The sequence below is a fragment of the Leptosomus discolor genome, chromosome 12, assembly GCF_034619465.1.
Source record: "Leptosomus discolor isolate bLepDis1 chromosome 12, bLepDis1.hap2, whole genome shotgun sequence".
NCBI classification, from domain to species: domain Eukaryota; kingdom Metazoa; phylum Chordata; class Aves; order Leptosomiformes; family Leptosomidae; genus Leptosomus; species Leptosomus discolor.
Window position 1 is genome coordinate 11,615,889 of NC_141402.1, and position 15,623 is coordinate 11,631,511.

General features: G+C 42.9%; 1 protein-coding gene across 1 annotated transcript in view; it reads left to right on the forward strand.

Annotated features, from left to right (window-relative positions):
- Positions 1 to 15,623, forward strand: part of TSPAN4 (tetraspanin 4) — a 200,976-nt gene that overhangs the window by 115,348 nt on the left and 70,005 nt on the right. Inside the window, exon 2 of the mRNA XM_086472158.1 lies at positions 14,742 to 14,933. Within this exon, the coding sequence (XP_086328284.1) occupies positions 14,742 to 14,933 (192 nt within the window). The remainder of the gene's footprint in view (positions 1 to 14,741; positions 14,934 to 15,623) is intronic.

The window sequence follows — 15,623 nt, forward strand, 5'->3', positions numbered from 1 at the left end:
TCATTCATCCTGCTGTGGTTTCCTCCCTTGCAATATTTCAGCCGTGTACTTTTGATACAGGTCTTTCTCTTTTGTGAGAGAGCATCTTCTTAATGACCAGTCACACTCTTGCCTTGGGAAAGAGGGGAAGTGACCTGGAAATGGGATGCTCTTTTTGTTGTTGTTTTTGTCCTGGCAAAAGTCTGTTGCATTAGAATGGTTCTTGAGGTGTGTCACATGCCAGGTAAGATCTCATCGTTCTAGACTAACCACCAGGCATTGCTGATAGGCAAAGCTCACTCCCCCATGGGAGAGTGAGAGACCATGCTGGGACTGAAATGCCAGAAGAAATATCGAGGTGAATGCCTCCTGGGAATGCACTTCGTTGTCTGTAGATGAGCTGTTAAAGGCAGGCTCCAACAATGAGATACTTCTGTCCCTGCTAAATGGTCAATGGAATGGGAATGGAGACTGCTGAAATCATCTTGAGATGTTTTCTTGTTACTGAGCTGCTATTTGAAATCAGTCATTTAGCTTTAAGTGGCTATGGGTCATTAATTATGAGCAGGTTCTCTACAGTACAGCTGCAGACTGTGAGTGGCCTCATGATGAGTTATTAAATAGGACTTTTCCCTTGATTCACAAATATGATCTTTAGCTTGAACTTAACTGAGAGATTTCATACTGCAGGTCAGTCCTGTTGCTGCTTTCTCCCTTCCTATCCAGAGAAGCTAATTTTGTAGTTAACCCAAGAATATGGTTCACTATCCAAAATATCCTCTTGTTCTTGTCCAGATAAAGTTAGGCTTCCCAATGTTTGACTTCCTTTTCTGTCACACTCTCATGTCTCTCTCTGGTTCTATTCTCTAGTCGGATCTGTCCCACCCAGCACAGACACATTGCAACAGTCTCTGCCCTGAAGCTCCTTTATTATCTTGCCTATTAAATTGGCTTTAAATTCCATCATTTTGTTTTGGAAGACATCCTAGAATTAGTATATGGCTTGGTATCATGAAGCTGTTCTCTAGATTTCCTCTCTTTGCCAAAGGCTGTAACATTTGTGTTTGAAAGCTTTTTATTTTTCCACCCGTGGCATTTGAATTGCAGTACACCCTGTGGACATTTCAGCTTTGTCAGCTTGACTGTTATTAAGCTGTAATCATTTATCATCATTGGCAATGATTTTATGTCTGGGTTTTTTTAGCAGGTATTGCGGAACATTTATTGGTAAACTGCTGTGAGCATGCAAAGACTTAAGATATATAATTTATAAAACCATATTTATGTAGCAGTGCTTTATGATGCAAGGTTGCGCTGAGAAAGTGTTTGTGATGACGGTTTATTTTTAGATGAGCCAGAAGTCCTTGTTTCCATCTCATTTCAGGCCCCAGCACAGAATGATTGAGGATCTGCAGAAACCCAAAAGCTTTTTCCCCTCTAATGGCAAGAGAGAGTGTGTAAATAAAACTGACAAATATAAAAATGCAATGAACTACAGCTGTTTCATGAATTTATAACATGAGGGGGCAAAGTAATAAGCTATAAATTCATGTCAGTCATACTCGTTTATTAAGAGCTACTAAACAACACACGTAATGGGCGGTGCAAGCATGCGAGTGCTGAATCCTTTCCACGAGCACTGACTGGAAGGGACTTACTAAATTGGGATAATTTGATTCTTCGTGCTCATTGTGTGTATTTGCACACACCTGGGGTTTTAGTACCTATGTGATAGCATGTTTTTATCATAAAGAAGAAAAAAAAGCAATATGTAATTTTAATTAATAAGAGTAGATGAGTTAATTTCCAGATTACCTCAGGGAGGATTGTGAAGTTTCATGACCTGACATTTGGAGAGAGAATCATCTTTTCAGGGCGAGGGAGGCATTTTCTGTTCAAGACCATGCTGTTAGCACCGGCTACCCTACAGTCACTGTGTAGAGTAGGTTTGAAGGGTGGTTTGGCCTGGATGCCTATTCTAGGACAGGCTGGAGTGGCCTTTGGAGATGCCTTTGGATGTTTCTTTCCAGTGACAAAGGAAGGAGAGTCTGGGCAGATGGTTTTGAGCTGGGATCCGGGTTGCTCTGACTCTAGACATCTGGGCTACTGCTGCGGTCAGGGAAATTCAGAGCAATGCCGTTAGTGGTGTCTAGGGAGCTATTCAGCCGACCAAAGGCAGGCTTGGACTATGATAAGCCACATTGATTTCTAAACCCCACTAATAGCATTGACATCTAAAGTCAGGTGACCTGGATCCCACCCTAGATGTCTAAAAGGTGATCGTATAGACCTGAACTTAAAAGAAATATTTGCAGTCTTTCTGTGTTGTATCCTGTAGCATTTGACGAAAGAAGATGGAGTTTAGTTCACAACTCTGCAGTTTGGAAGTTTCTACAGTACTTACATGACCAGAGGGGTACTTGTGGGTAGCCCTTAGTGTAAGCTTGTTGTTTGGACAGTCCCAGTGCGATTGTTTATACTCGTTTTTACTTCATAGTCTTGGCACTCATTTCCAGAGATCCCTGAAACAGAAAAAGCAAAATAAAATGTGAAAGCAAGGGGTTCTGTGGGCTCTTCCAGCTGTACATTGCAATGAAGCTGCTGATCACAGATCTGTTTAACTAAATGTGTTTATTCAAAAGCATCTGAAATGCTTCCATATCAGATATTTGGTTGGTGATAAGAAAGGACTGTAGTATTTCCTTCGGGGATAACTACTGCAGAAAAAAAAAGATTAGTTGAGGTGGCATTCATTACTGATGGCATACTGCCCATGCTTGGAAGTGGCTTGGGATACAGGCAATTGTATATAAATAGAACCAGTAAGAGTGCAGAAAAGCCTCAGATGTGCTATTGCATAGCAAAGCCTAATATAAATAAACAATCATTAAAAATTGCTAACATAAAACAAGGGAATAATCTTTGCTTTCTCTTGTACTCCCACCCAATTAGAATAGTTTTCTTGACAAGGCATTTGAACTATTGAAGTGAGAGATGCTATTCCAGGCAGAAAGCTGGTTTAGTTACAAGGGACTACTTACGTGGTATCGTTAGGCAATTGCTATGGCAGTAAATACTTTGTTTGCCTGGACAAATATTATTAACAATCCATTAAAAAGAATCCATAAAAGATTCAGAATGCGTTTTGCTCGGCTTTCTGGTGGCGTTCAGTGAAAGAAGATGAGCTTTGTGATGTGAGGCTCCTTGCTATTAGGTGTGATTATTGCTCACAGGTCTGTTATTGATCAGGGGTTCGATACTGAATGTGGTGGAAACTCTTCTTATGACCGTGTGAGCCGCTTATTGATGGGACTATTTGTTTAAAAAAGAAGAAGCCGGTTGTGGTGTACAAGTTTGGTCTTTCCCCCCAGCTCCGTGGAAAGCTAAACCTCAGAAAAGGAAGGTCTCACTGCATCTTAATGTAATTCACGTTTTGTCGTCAGTGTTGCCGTTGCTGGTGTGCTCAGCTGTCCTCCACGGAGCTGTGTTTGCTTTTGTAGCTTGGGTACCCCAGTCGGTTTTGGTGATTGTAGGTTTGTTTTAACACGGGAAGGAATATTAAGATGGTGAGCGTTCGTTTTGCATGTGAGCTCTTCTGGCAGTCAAAGGGGTTAAGTTGCATCCTAGAGAGTAATGAGTTTTCACTGCAAAATGTGGTGGGGAGGGAAAATGAAGATACAAGGAGAGGGGGGGAAATTGTGTTGGAGTGATCTAGACCCATCTTGCATTGCACAACTTTTATTCGTGAGGCCTCAGCACCCCCAGCTTGTACTCCAGCTGTTTTCTAGTTCGTTTTATTCCCAGCGCTAACCTCACACCTTGTGTTACTTCCACTGAGTGATGCTGTAGTGTTATGCTTGGGGCTGGAATGTGTCTTTAGTGTTACTAGAATAGTGTTACTAGAACCGTGAATATGAAGAAGCCTCTTAATAAACAGCAATTAGAAGGTTCTCATGCCTGTGACTCGTTCAGATAGGAGGGTTGTGCTGGAGTCATGTCCCACAGCTTACTAGGAGCTGAGATACTGTGTAGAAGTCCTACTGCTTCCCCAAACCTTCCTGTCCCTGTTGGGCATGGGCTCGATTCCCGAGCAGGGCTTGAGCTTCTCCAGGAGACAGCTGGGCATGCCAGGAATCAGCCCGAGAGTTCTGTGCTCTTTGGGGAGCCACTTGGAGAGTAGTGGGAAGGGACTTGCTGCCATCCAGAAGATTGCTCTGTCCTCGGGTGTTGCCAGCACCTGCTCGGAGAGATGGGACCGAGGGCAGGGTATTGCTGGTGTTCCCGCTGCCCCGCACCTCCAGCCCGCTGCTGTCAGCTGGGAGGTTTAAGAGCAGTATTTGTTGGTGACCCTCTGTATCCTTGTTGACACTGTTACCAGCTGCTGAGTGAGCTTCAGAAAGGTGAATGGGAGGGGGGAACGTGGCATAGCGGCATTGCTACTGGAGGAACTGGAGAAGACTGGTCCTATCGTGTAGACCGTATGTTTACAAAGAAAACCAGTTTCTCCCTGAAAAGGTCTTCATCAGGAAAAGTAACTGTAACCACAGTGGAGCACATCAGCGTGGTTCGGGACCTGGGGGGAAGGATGCCCTTAAAATAGGGCTCGAGATGTAAAGAGCAGAATGCATTAGTGAAAGCCATCCGCCCCCCGCTCCGGGCCTGGAAGCGGAGACTCGTTTGGGGATCTGCCTCAGCTTCCAGAGCCCAGTTCAGCTTCTGCCAGGGTGCAGTGCAGGAGATCCTGTGTTCAGGCTACTTAATCAAATACTGGTTTATACAGTCAAGACTCTTATTTTTTGAAAGCTTTTGTGAGGGAGGATATCAGCTTTAGCTGTCGTCATTTTTTTTCACAGTATCAGCAATTTTCTTTTTTGGATCCACAACTAATTTTGCATTTCAACTATGGTATCTATATTCAGTATGGATGTTTCTATAGCAACCAGCCTTGTGCTATCTACATACCTCTATGGATGGATTAAACATGCAATATAAAAATGTTTTTCATTTTATTTTTCTGCAGACTGTGCCTGTTAGCACACGCTTTAAAAACTTTTAGAGTAATATGAAATAGAAAGACCATCTCTGTCATCCTTGTACTCCTTAAGAAACCTTTGTATTTATCTTTGCTTTTTTATATGGCCCCTATCATATTATTTCACTACCTCTTACTCTAAACCCTCCAGTGCCTCTAGGGGAGAGAAAAGCACGGAAGACACCAAATAATCTGGATTTTATCCAATGCAAGAAATCTGTGGTAAACCATGGAAATGAGCTGTGGCCTCTGGAGTCATTATTTGAAGCTCATTATCCTCAGTTTCTTTCACCAAATGGCGTAGGTAAAATTCTGTCAGCAATCTCCTTTACAGAAATCACAGTTTTTGTGTGGTATGAAAGACCAAACTTTACCATTTTATTTGCTGCTGTTGTAGTCAGGATTTAGTGCTGTGCATGTGACAACAGTTGACTAAAATTGCATCTAGAGCTCCAGATCTGATCTTTTGCCAGTTTATGCTACAAAGTCATTTAAAAAGTTGTGTATTACTTTACAGATGGGACAAAACAGGGACTCTAGAGCACACCCAGTTTTCTTCCATTTCTGCTTCTTTTTAAAAGATTTAACTTCGTGTAATGGATTCTGATTCCAGACCTCATGCATGTATTCCTCTTTACAACTGTATCGATTTCATTACAGTCATCCCAGGTGGAGTTAGAAATTACATTTGAGAAGCAGATGAAAAAGCTTTAACACTCAATTTGGCAGCAGTTAAAACTAGAATGTGAAAAGAGACATATTCTTTTCGTGGTTGTTGCTCATCCCTTTCCCTGTTCTAACTCATGCATTTGCTCAGTGTTTCAGTGAGTTGAATTAACTCGGTGCTTTACTCATAATCTTTAATTTGAATTAGAGTTTAGGCAGGTTTGCAGATGAGGTGCTTGTGCCATTGTTAATCACCATTTTTTAAATATTCTGTGATCATGTTTAATCTTTTATCAGCAATGCTGCCTTAATAGGTCATCCTCAACTGTTCTGTTTCTGCAAGTTTTTGCATCCTCAGTGATATGACTTTGCAGTGTGGGGCAATTAAGTGCACTACAGAAGTGACTAATTAAAGTCAGTGGCAATTAAGCACATGCATTAAATGCTGTGCTGGATAAGGATGTGATTGAGCACACATTTAAGTGTTTTAATGAATTTTGAGCCCATGAAAGGAAAACATCACTTCTAGATTGGGTGTATTAACTCATAAATGTTGTAGTTCTGTTCTTTTGTAACTGTAGTTGATAGATAACTGTGATTTGGAGGAGCAAGTGCATAGGAGAATGCTACTTATAAAACAGCAGGGATTAACTGAAAGACTTTTTATTCACTTTTCCATTAGTGGGGTGTCAGCATGATATTCTGTCTTTTGACATCTTCAATTGTCCCCAGATTTGCTCTAGTTGTATGAGACTGAAGTTTAGTGGTGGAATTCAACTGGAGAAGAATACTGAATTTCTTAAGGTTTAGGCTCTAGAGGCTTAATCCTCTCCAGGGTAGCTGAAGAAGCAGCATTTTATATGTTTCCATTACTGACACTATGAAAATGAATGCCCTTCTTGTGATGTTTGTTTGCCCACATAGAGCTCCAAAGTCCTGTTTGTAGACTCTCTGGGCTTGATAAAAATGCTCTTGGTATTTGCCAGGCTCACGCACTGGGTGGAATATCCTAAAACAAAGCCTGTTTGTAGGAGTGAAGTGTCTAAAAGGAAGGAAAGCAACAACGTGAGCTATTGAAGCGTGTTTCTTCGAACCTCTGACAAGATCCAGTGCAGTTAGAGGCCAGTGAGGGCATGAATCCCAGGATGTCGTGCTTGCAGGCAGACAACGGGTTAGGATTGTAGCCCTCGGCTGCCTTGTGCGTGCCACGGTTGCTTGCCTGTCATGCAGGATATGAAGTTCAGGCCTGTGGAAGATGGTACATCACGTCTACTTTGAAGTCACGTTGAGCGCTGTACACTGTGTTGCACCACTGCCAGGACAGGGCCTTGTGAAGGAGAGGCAGTCAGCATGTTAATCAGTCCGCAAGAAAAAGTCTGGGATGACTTTCAGGCTGGATTCTCGGCCGCTGTTGGTCAGGGTGGTGACTGATCAGTCATGCTGGTGGTCGCCGGTGGGGAAGATCAGCCTGCAGCTCTTGGAGATGTTTGCCTGTGGCTCATGCATATAACGGCCCGTATCACAAGATGAGATATTTGTATTTGAAACTGGGTTTTAAGCCAAATGAAAAGGATATGGGATGGCAAGGCCAAACAGCCAGTTTCATAGAGCTTTTATTAACTGCTCATACGCAGAGCTGAAGAGATTGGCATTTGAAATACTTTGTGGTTGCTCAGTTGTGCTCTTTTAAAGCATCTTCCTGTAAGTCATAGAGATATTCGTGAAAGAGTTCAGAAGTGGAATTAAATGACACCAGAACAAAATAAAATTTTGGCTTGGGAGAATGTACCGCAGTGAGTAGATGTTGTTCTAAAAGAGTCGAGTCTGGGAGTGGGGCAGCATCTCTCTGTGATGCGTATTTGCGTGGGATAATGTCTGTCTACTGAGTGGAGCTCGCACTCCTTGGGAGTTGAGATGAGACGTGTCTGTCTGAGGAGCAACACAACTGAGGGCCCATCTGAATTAGATGAGGAAAGGGTTTCCTGAGTTTTCCCTTTTACAGAGGGGCTTTGCACACTGCACGCTTGGGGTTTTGTTTTTTTTTTTTCTTTGTCCTTCTGCACAAACTTCATGGTGATGTCCTACTGTTGAAATCCCAAGTCTCAACAGACTTTTGAGTTCTATCCCAAGACTCAATAGATTGGAGACTTTTCTGCACTTACTTATGCTTCTCTGAAAGGACTAATTCAGAGGACTGTGCTGCCTCAGCCAGCCTGACAATCGAGGTGCTAAAGACGTGTGGATGCAGTATGGAGTGGAAGGGACACTTGCATTCAGCCAAGCTTTCAAAGGCTGCGTAGTCCTTACAGTGGGGGATCCAGGAGACTTTTTACATGATGTAGAGGATCCATAAGCCCAGTTCTCGTTGATTTTTTTGATGCAAATGATGAGACAGCTCAAGTGCTCTGGAGTGATGGTAGCTGAGAATTTGCTGGCGGCTGCCCAAATTCCATAAGCAATACTGAAAACCCGCACCATGGCTGCAAAAGCTGAAGGCAGCACTACAGAGGAGGAGGACAGCATGTGTGCAAAGACCTGAAGCGGAGGTACCCTTATTCTGCTTCAGAAATGCAGTTAGGTAATTTTCATCCTTTCCTTTTTTTTTCTTTTTTTTAGACATACTATAGCGTAAGCACTGTGGTGTTTCTAGTTTAGCTATTAACAGACCAACACAGCAGTCTGTTACGTGTGGGCATGAGGTCTAGGATTTCCCTGCAATTATGGTATATCAAACTGCAAAAAATCTAGTGGACTGGGGGTGTAGAGGTTAGCAGGTCTTAATTTAGATTTGCTAAGGCTCAGAGAGAACAGTCTGGATAGGATCCATATGCCCACTGGAAAAGAAATACAGCTTTTGTAGGTCGAAAGGATTCGAGGGAAAGAGATTTTTGAATTAGTTTCTAATTTTGATTGATTTGATGAATGAACAGACTTTTAAATTTTGGGTTGAAATAAACTGTGCTTTCTTTGATAGAAAACCAGTAGTATGATATGTAGGTAAGGAGAGACAGGGACTTAACTCTCTGATTGTTGTCTCTGTCTATGACTTTGTCTCTGAAAACAGGCTGATGCCAAGCAAAAGCAAGCAAGTAAAAAAAAATTTAAAAAAATTCTAACTGTAAGTGAACATTAAAACTAGGGAGGGGAAGACGGTGAAGTAAGGAGAACACAGAAATGCCCATAATGTTGAAAAAATTTCAGCTAGCTGAGTACCCTATTTTTGGTCATGGTTGCTCGGGGATGCTTAGAGAGAACATGAGAAAGAAGGAGAGATAGCAGAGGCCATGTTTACCAGCTGCTCCAATTAATGGTTTAAGGTCTTCCTCTGCAAGGCTGTATGCAAAATACCATTTTTCATAAATGCTAGAAAACCTTGCCCTCCTTTGATTTGTGTAGTCCCTTTTTAACCTGCTTAAATTTTGACATCCACAAAACTCTGTGGCAATGAATTCCAGAATTTAATTAAATGTTTTGTGAAAAATTACTTGCTTTTATTTGCTCTCAACCTGCAGACCAAATAACCTCTAGGTTTCTTTATCTCAAGAGAAGCGAATAGTCATCCTCTACTTTCACATCCTGTGTTGGCATTTATGGGCTGCTACTCTTCCAATCTCTTCACTTCCAGAAATGTCGTCCCTACTAACTGGTCTTTTTTCAAGTATTTTTTCTGAGTTCTTTTTAAATTTAAAGGGCACAGCTCAGATCATGGCCATTTTGGATGGGGTTTATGCATACCGTTCAGTTCTGCGCTGCGGAGCTTTAGAGCCTCAATGCACTGTGGGTAGACATGTGCTTCAGTTCCCCATTTACTACTCCGTTTAACTTTCGAAAATCAGAGGCGCAAAGGGATTAAATTTTATACCATCCTTTATTTGTTAAATTTCCGTATACCATCCCATATTTGTTACACTTCAGACCTCTGACTAGTGAAAGAAATGCAGCTCGTGCCACATTGAGGTGATACTACTAGTATATGTCAACACGGGTTCTGCTAAAGTGTCCATCTGTGTGGTGGAACACCACCTGCAAACTAAGTCATCCTGGTGCTGGCAGCCGGTAGTGGTGGTGGTGTGGTGCAGATGGGTGTCTACAAGGTCCTCAGGAGTCTAATGGCCATGAACTGTTGGCTTGGAAGGTGTTTTTCAGAAGTGGCCAGTGTGTTTGAAGGTGTTTTTGAGAAGCGGCTGCTCCTTCCTTCAAGATAGGCAGCAGCTACACCAACAGTTTGTTTGCATGTGCTTGTATAGATGGACATGGTCTCTGTGTTAGTACGCATGCTTCTGCTTTTTCCATGCAAGATTCTTAATTAATTTGATCCTGTTGATGTGCATATGTGTTCCACTTCCACCTCCTCTATGTGTCTAGTTGAAAGGAACAGTGATTTAAGTACGCCTTGCATTACAGGAACATTTGCTGGGTAATGCTCACGTCACTGCTATTAATACTCTGATGTTGATTTTTCCATTGTACACTCTTACTCCGTAGTGAGAGAGGGAAGCATATTCACGCGAGTAATTGGATAGCAAGGGATTGAGAAAGCCCTTCCAGTTTAAATATGTGGAGACTGGGGGAGAAAAACCCTCCAAGTGAGTTAGTTTTAACTACAAAATGACTGGCCATACCTTCCACTTGGATTCTGTTATCAGGGTATTTTTTAATACAGGAGGATTTTTTTTATTTAAAGGAGGAAGTTTGGTGGGTAGATCCTAACCAGATACACTATGAGAAGCCTTGATTAGATGCATTTTTCATGTAATAAAACAAATAAAAATGCCAATTAAAGACACAACACCATTATCATGAACAATGAGGCAATTTCTCCTGCAGTATTTTAAGTGCATAGCTGTAACTTCAGAAGAATTTTCTCCAACAACACGCATGTATTTGGGTCTGTTTGGGATTACTTTGTTTACCATCCTGTAAGATCAATTCTAAACGTTTGCGCTGAAGTCTGATTAATTTATTTTCTAGCCCATAGAACAATTTGGAGGATCTAAGCCCGTAGGCAGCTTTTCTGCCGAGAGGGCGAGTGCACACGTGTCTGCGTGTCTCTTGGGGAAGAGGAGACTCGCTGAATCTGTGCTTTCAGAGTAGGCCACCCGCTTTACTGCTCGACTCTGCTGTATAAATGCCTATGAGCAAGTTGTCTTGAGCAGAATAAACCGCTCCGTTCGCCACCACTTGCAAAGTCCAGGGCTTGCAAAGAGCCCACTACTCGTGTCCCTGTACTCGCAGTTTTGCAGCTGAGGCACAGACACACTAACCAGCATTTACGCTGAGTTCTGTCCTGCAACAGACACTTAACCCAAATCTCCTAATCTGAGGGCTATGGCATTGTTCCTTCTGAGGTGCTACTGTTTTGGCCTTAGGATAGAAGATTTTGCAAAAAAAAAAAGCAACATTTCTTGGGGAGAAAAAATGTTGGAGAAAGCTGTGTTTTGTTTCAGATTTTGCTATGAGCTGCCTTGCTTGCAGAGTGGATTATCATGAACGATTAAGCAAATAATGTGTTAAACATATCACAAGGGAATGGGAAAAAAAAAAAAAAAAGTTTTTGTCAGTAGCCTGACATCTTTGAGGAGGATTTGGTTGGTTTTTTTTTAAAGTCAGCCCTGCGCTTACCACATGCAGTCAATACAGACTCGTACTTGGCTGCCAATAGATCAGGTTCAAGCTGTAGACTTGTTGCTGATCTTTTTGTTTTACTGTTTTCTCTTTTAACCGTGACAGCTTCGCTGTTTGCATGGAAGCCCTCAAGTTGTCAGGAGTAGCCCTGTTAATGGTTTTGAGTTTGTTTAATTTCACATCTCGGCAAGCCCTGAAAGCTGTCAAGACTTATCATCTTATCACTCTGCTTCTGACTGTTTGGCACAAACAAGGGCTGGGGGTGGGGATGGGGTAGGGAGAGAAAAAGTGGAGGAAAGGGAGCATCATAAATAACTAAGTAAAATTATCTGTAACTTAACAGCTCCTTAAATACTGAGACAAAGAAATCAAAACAGACGGGCAGCACAGAACCAACTACAACTGTTTTCTCTTTCCTCTGATCCAGAATAAATAAAAGTGATCCCTCTGATCCCTGGATTGTAGGCTGGGAATTATGCTGCTATTCAGTTCAGAAAGGGGCAGGTGGGAGTGAGCTTTTTGAATGTTTGGGAACAGAAAATATTCTGCTATCGTTGGAAAGGCTCTTGTGGCTGTCTTGGTGGGCCTTCGTTTCCTTAAGCATTTCCTTAACCAGGTGCTTGAGTGTTGTTATGATCATTGGATGGAGACTTACAGTTGTGCTTCACTCCTTGGTGGAAAGGGGGCTTTAAAGAGCAGTTTAGACTAGAGTTAAGGGCAGCCTCTGTTTCCCAGGGCCTGCTGTGATGGCTTAGTGACTTTATTCAAGGACCGTGAGGGTATGTTCTGGTGTGAGAAAAGGAAAAGGGCTGAACTGAGGTGGAGCAGCCCTCAGTAGTGTGTGCTGGCGTTTCCTAAGCAGCGCTTCGTGAAATCCAGTTTGAGCCAGATGGTTTAATGCTCGAAGGATCCCTTTGTGCATTTCAGGTTAATCAACCTAAGGAAGAGCTGTGCATTATCTCTTCAAAAATAGGAAGATAATGAGCTGCTGGAGAGCCTGATGTATATTAGAGTATCTCTGAATCAAGGGCAATGCAGTGAGATACTCCTGCTGACCGACTGACCTGCAAGATTCAGTCCTGATCTAAACGGGTACAGCCACAGTGGCAGCATGAGTCATCTCCTGGTTTTGTGATGTTTTGTGCCCCTGGTGAATACCCAGTTACTGCAGATGAGAATGACTTTGCAGGGAGAAGATGCTGGAATCAAATGTCCTAAGGGCAATGATGTCTCCAGCATTATGCATTGTACATCATAAAGAATTCAGTGGGCAACAGAAGCCTGGCCTTTCCCAAACACAGCAGCGTCCTCAGCAAGACCCACCTCCCGTAATGCAGGTGGTAGTTGTAGGTGTCAGTATGGCTCGAAGCGGTGTAGCGACACGGAGGGCGCGAAAGGTGATGAAATCAGCTGCCTCTTGTTGGTGCTGTTGAATTGCTTCAGAACAAAGTACCGAAAATCATAGCTAAATGTATTGCAAGGTGCTGCCTCCACTGCTGCTGGGCATCTGCCTTCGTTAGGCTTAATTGGGCCATTTGTGCGGCCTCACTGTGCCTGCGGCTCCGAGGCTGATTTTGAGGCAGAACTTCCACCAGGTTGCAGAGGCAGAAGCACGGTTGTGCTTTCCATCTCATTCCTCGACCAGTTTAGTGCTATTCCTGACTGTATTTCAGCGCTCTGACCAGTTCTGTTTTAACTTGAGTGTCTGCCACCTCTCCCTTGATGCTGTTCTGTAGTCCAGTAGAGCTTCAGAGTTTTATTCCAATTTTTAGAGAATTTATTCCTAATTTTTTCCCCATTTTTTTCCTTGGGCCATGTTGATAGCTTTTGTTTATATCCCCTCAGTTACCCTAAATGCTTTGCTACGAGTTATCATCTTTAACTATTCTTCCCCTCTCCTTTCCCCTGGTTCTCACTCTTCCAGAGGGTACTTTGTGAAAGGGTGAGTATGGTGATACGGGATGCCTGTGTATGAAGAGGCTGCTGAATGAGGTGATTGGAGTCCCTGTGGCTTGGAGTCTGCCATCTCTCAGTGCAGATATGCAGGTTTGAGGCAGCTGAGGTACATCACAGTGAGGTGTAGTTTGGCTCCTTATTTTTGACCAAAATAGACCGGTTTGCAACTGCGGGGAGGAGTCCTGCCTTGGGACACAGCCGCCTTTATTGTCCCTTGTTGAGGGGGAATTCAGTGGCGTGCAGAGGCAACCTGAGCAATTAGTATAAGAAATTGCTTTGGCTTTTGTGTTTCTCTTCTGTGTTTCATTTCTGAGGATTAGCTCTGGCCCAGGATTACCTCTTCTTTTCCTTCCCTGGTTCATGAGCTGCCTTATGTTCATCCACTTCATGCGGACATTTAATTGATATGCTCCTATGTCTGGCTTACTACTCTATGAATACAATTTCTTCCCTAGCCTTTAATTGATTTGGATAATAAAGTGCAATTATAAAACTCAATAAAAATTGGTTATTTTGAAGGGAGAGCAGGAAAGAAAGAAACCTTAGTGATGCTCTGCTGTGTGACTGTATAATAATGCAAAATCCCCTTTGGTTTAATTCTATTTAATTGCTCAGCTTTACTCAGATTGTTACAATTCTGCAGGCTTTCTTGCTATTATAAGCAGCATGCTTATAAATGTTTGCATTTTTTAAAAGTTCCTTGTGTATATAATAATTGTAAATTTTATGTTTGTCTGGTGGCTGCTGCCTGCTCTGGCAACCTCCCTTCTCCTTGCACACATGCCTGGGGAGCCTGTGCTACTGTTCCCCTCTCAAACGCTCCCTAAACCAGCCAGGTCCTCTTCTGAGGAGTGAATTACCAAACCAGTGGCCACCTTAGGAGTAAACAGCTGTTTGGGTCTTTTTAACATTACAGGAGGATTCCCCCTCCTTCTTTGGTCTCTTCACACTTTAAAATGCTCCCTGGCTTCCAAAGGAGGCTAGGCCCTTGACTGGAACTAACCAAGAAGAGGTGTGAAGTGTCCTACCAGGGGGTGCTCTGGCAGGATTTGTTTATGGTGTGTGCCAGGGATGGGAGATGGTGCATTGGGATGGGAGGAATAGGGAATTGGAAGTGCTTCACCCATTCTGGGCAGCTCTCTGAGGTACCTGAATAGGATATGGATTTTTTCAATCCTTTACTCGATGTCTGCTTTTCCACTGGAGATGAAGAGACCTGATATTTGAAGTTGTGTATTGGATTTAGGAAATCTGGGTCTTTTTTTTCAGTGTTGCATGTTACTGATGAGTTCCTCCTTTATAATTTTTTTTTCTTTCTCCATTGTCTTGTTTTCTCTACTGAAAGGGCCATAGGGAGAGATCATTTCATATCAGGTGTAACTTCTGGTTTATGTGTTCTGCCGCTGCCGTATTGATATGGATTAACATCTGGGGTTGCTTGGATAAGATAACTGAGTTTCTTTATTTCTCTTTATTTTCCCAGTTGGGAGGCTGTGGAATCCTTGGAGTAGGCATCTGGCTGGCTGTCACCCAAGGGAACTTTGCCACCCTCTCCTCTTCTTTCCCGTCCCTGTCAGCTGCCAACCTGCTGATCGTCACAGGGACATTTGTCATGATCATTGGCTTCGTGGGCTGCATAGGTGCCATCAAAGAAAACAAGTGCCTCCTGCTGAGTGTGAGTATCAAGCCGCTATGCCATTGCAGTGCTTGTTGTCTTTACAGTGCTGGTGCTGTTCCAATGCATGTTACAGTGTCAACAGAAGTTGTCCACTTGACATGGATGAGATGTGAATCAGGTTTGAAGCAGTCTTTGGTAGCTCCAAGTTGCTGCTAGATCATTCCTGACCATGCTTTTAACCTGTCCTTGGAAGGTGAGATCTGTGAGCAGGGAACAATTAGTTCCTGTAGTTTGAGTTTCCTTGAACTCTTCAGAGAAGAGGGAGAGATTTGCGAAGACGTGTTTTGCAGTGTGTCCGTGAATCATTTTTTACTCGGCTTTGGTAGCTATCTACTACAAATGTCTGCCCTGGCAGGACTGATAATCTGAAGTCCTGAGCAGAAAGATCAATGTAGGCAGGAAACATTGTGAAGAGGTTGATTTTGGTTCAAACTAGAAATTAAGTCCTTCACATTTGGCACTGCTGGTGCTGACAATCATTAACTCTCAAAAGGCTGAGATGTCGGGAAGCAAAGGTGCCAGCACAAGGAGACTGCTGTGAAATCAAAGACTAATAAGGTGCCAGCTGTCTGTGATTTAACAGAGGTTTGGGCCACATCCTCAGTGTATTTCATCAAAATGTAATTTGATGCTACTGAAAGCTGGACTTTACGAGTAGTAAGTGCCTGCTGTAGTTGGTGTTAGTGT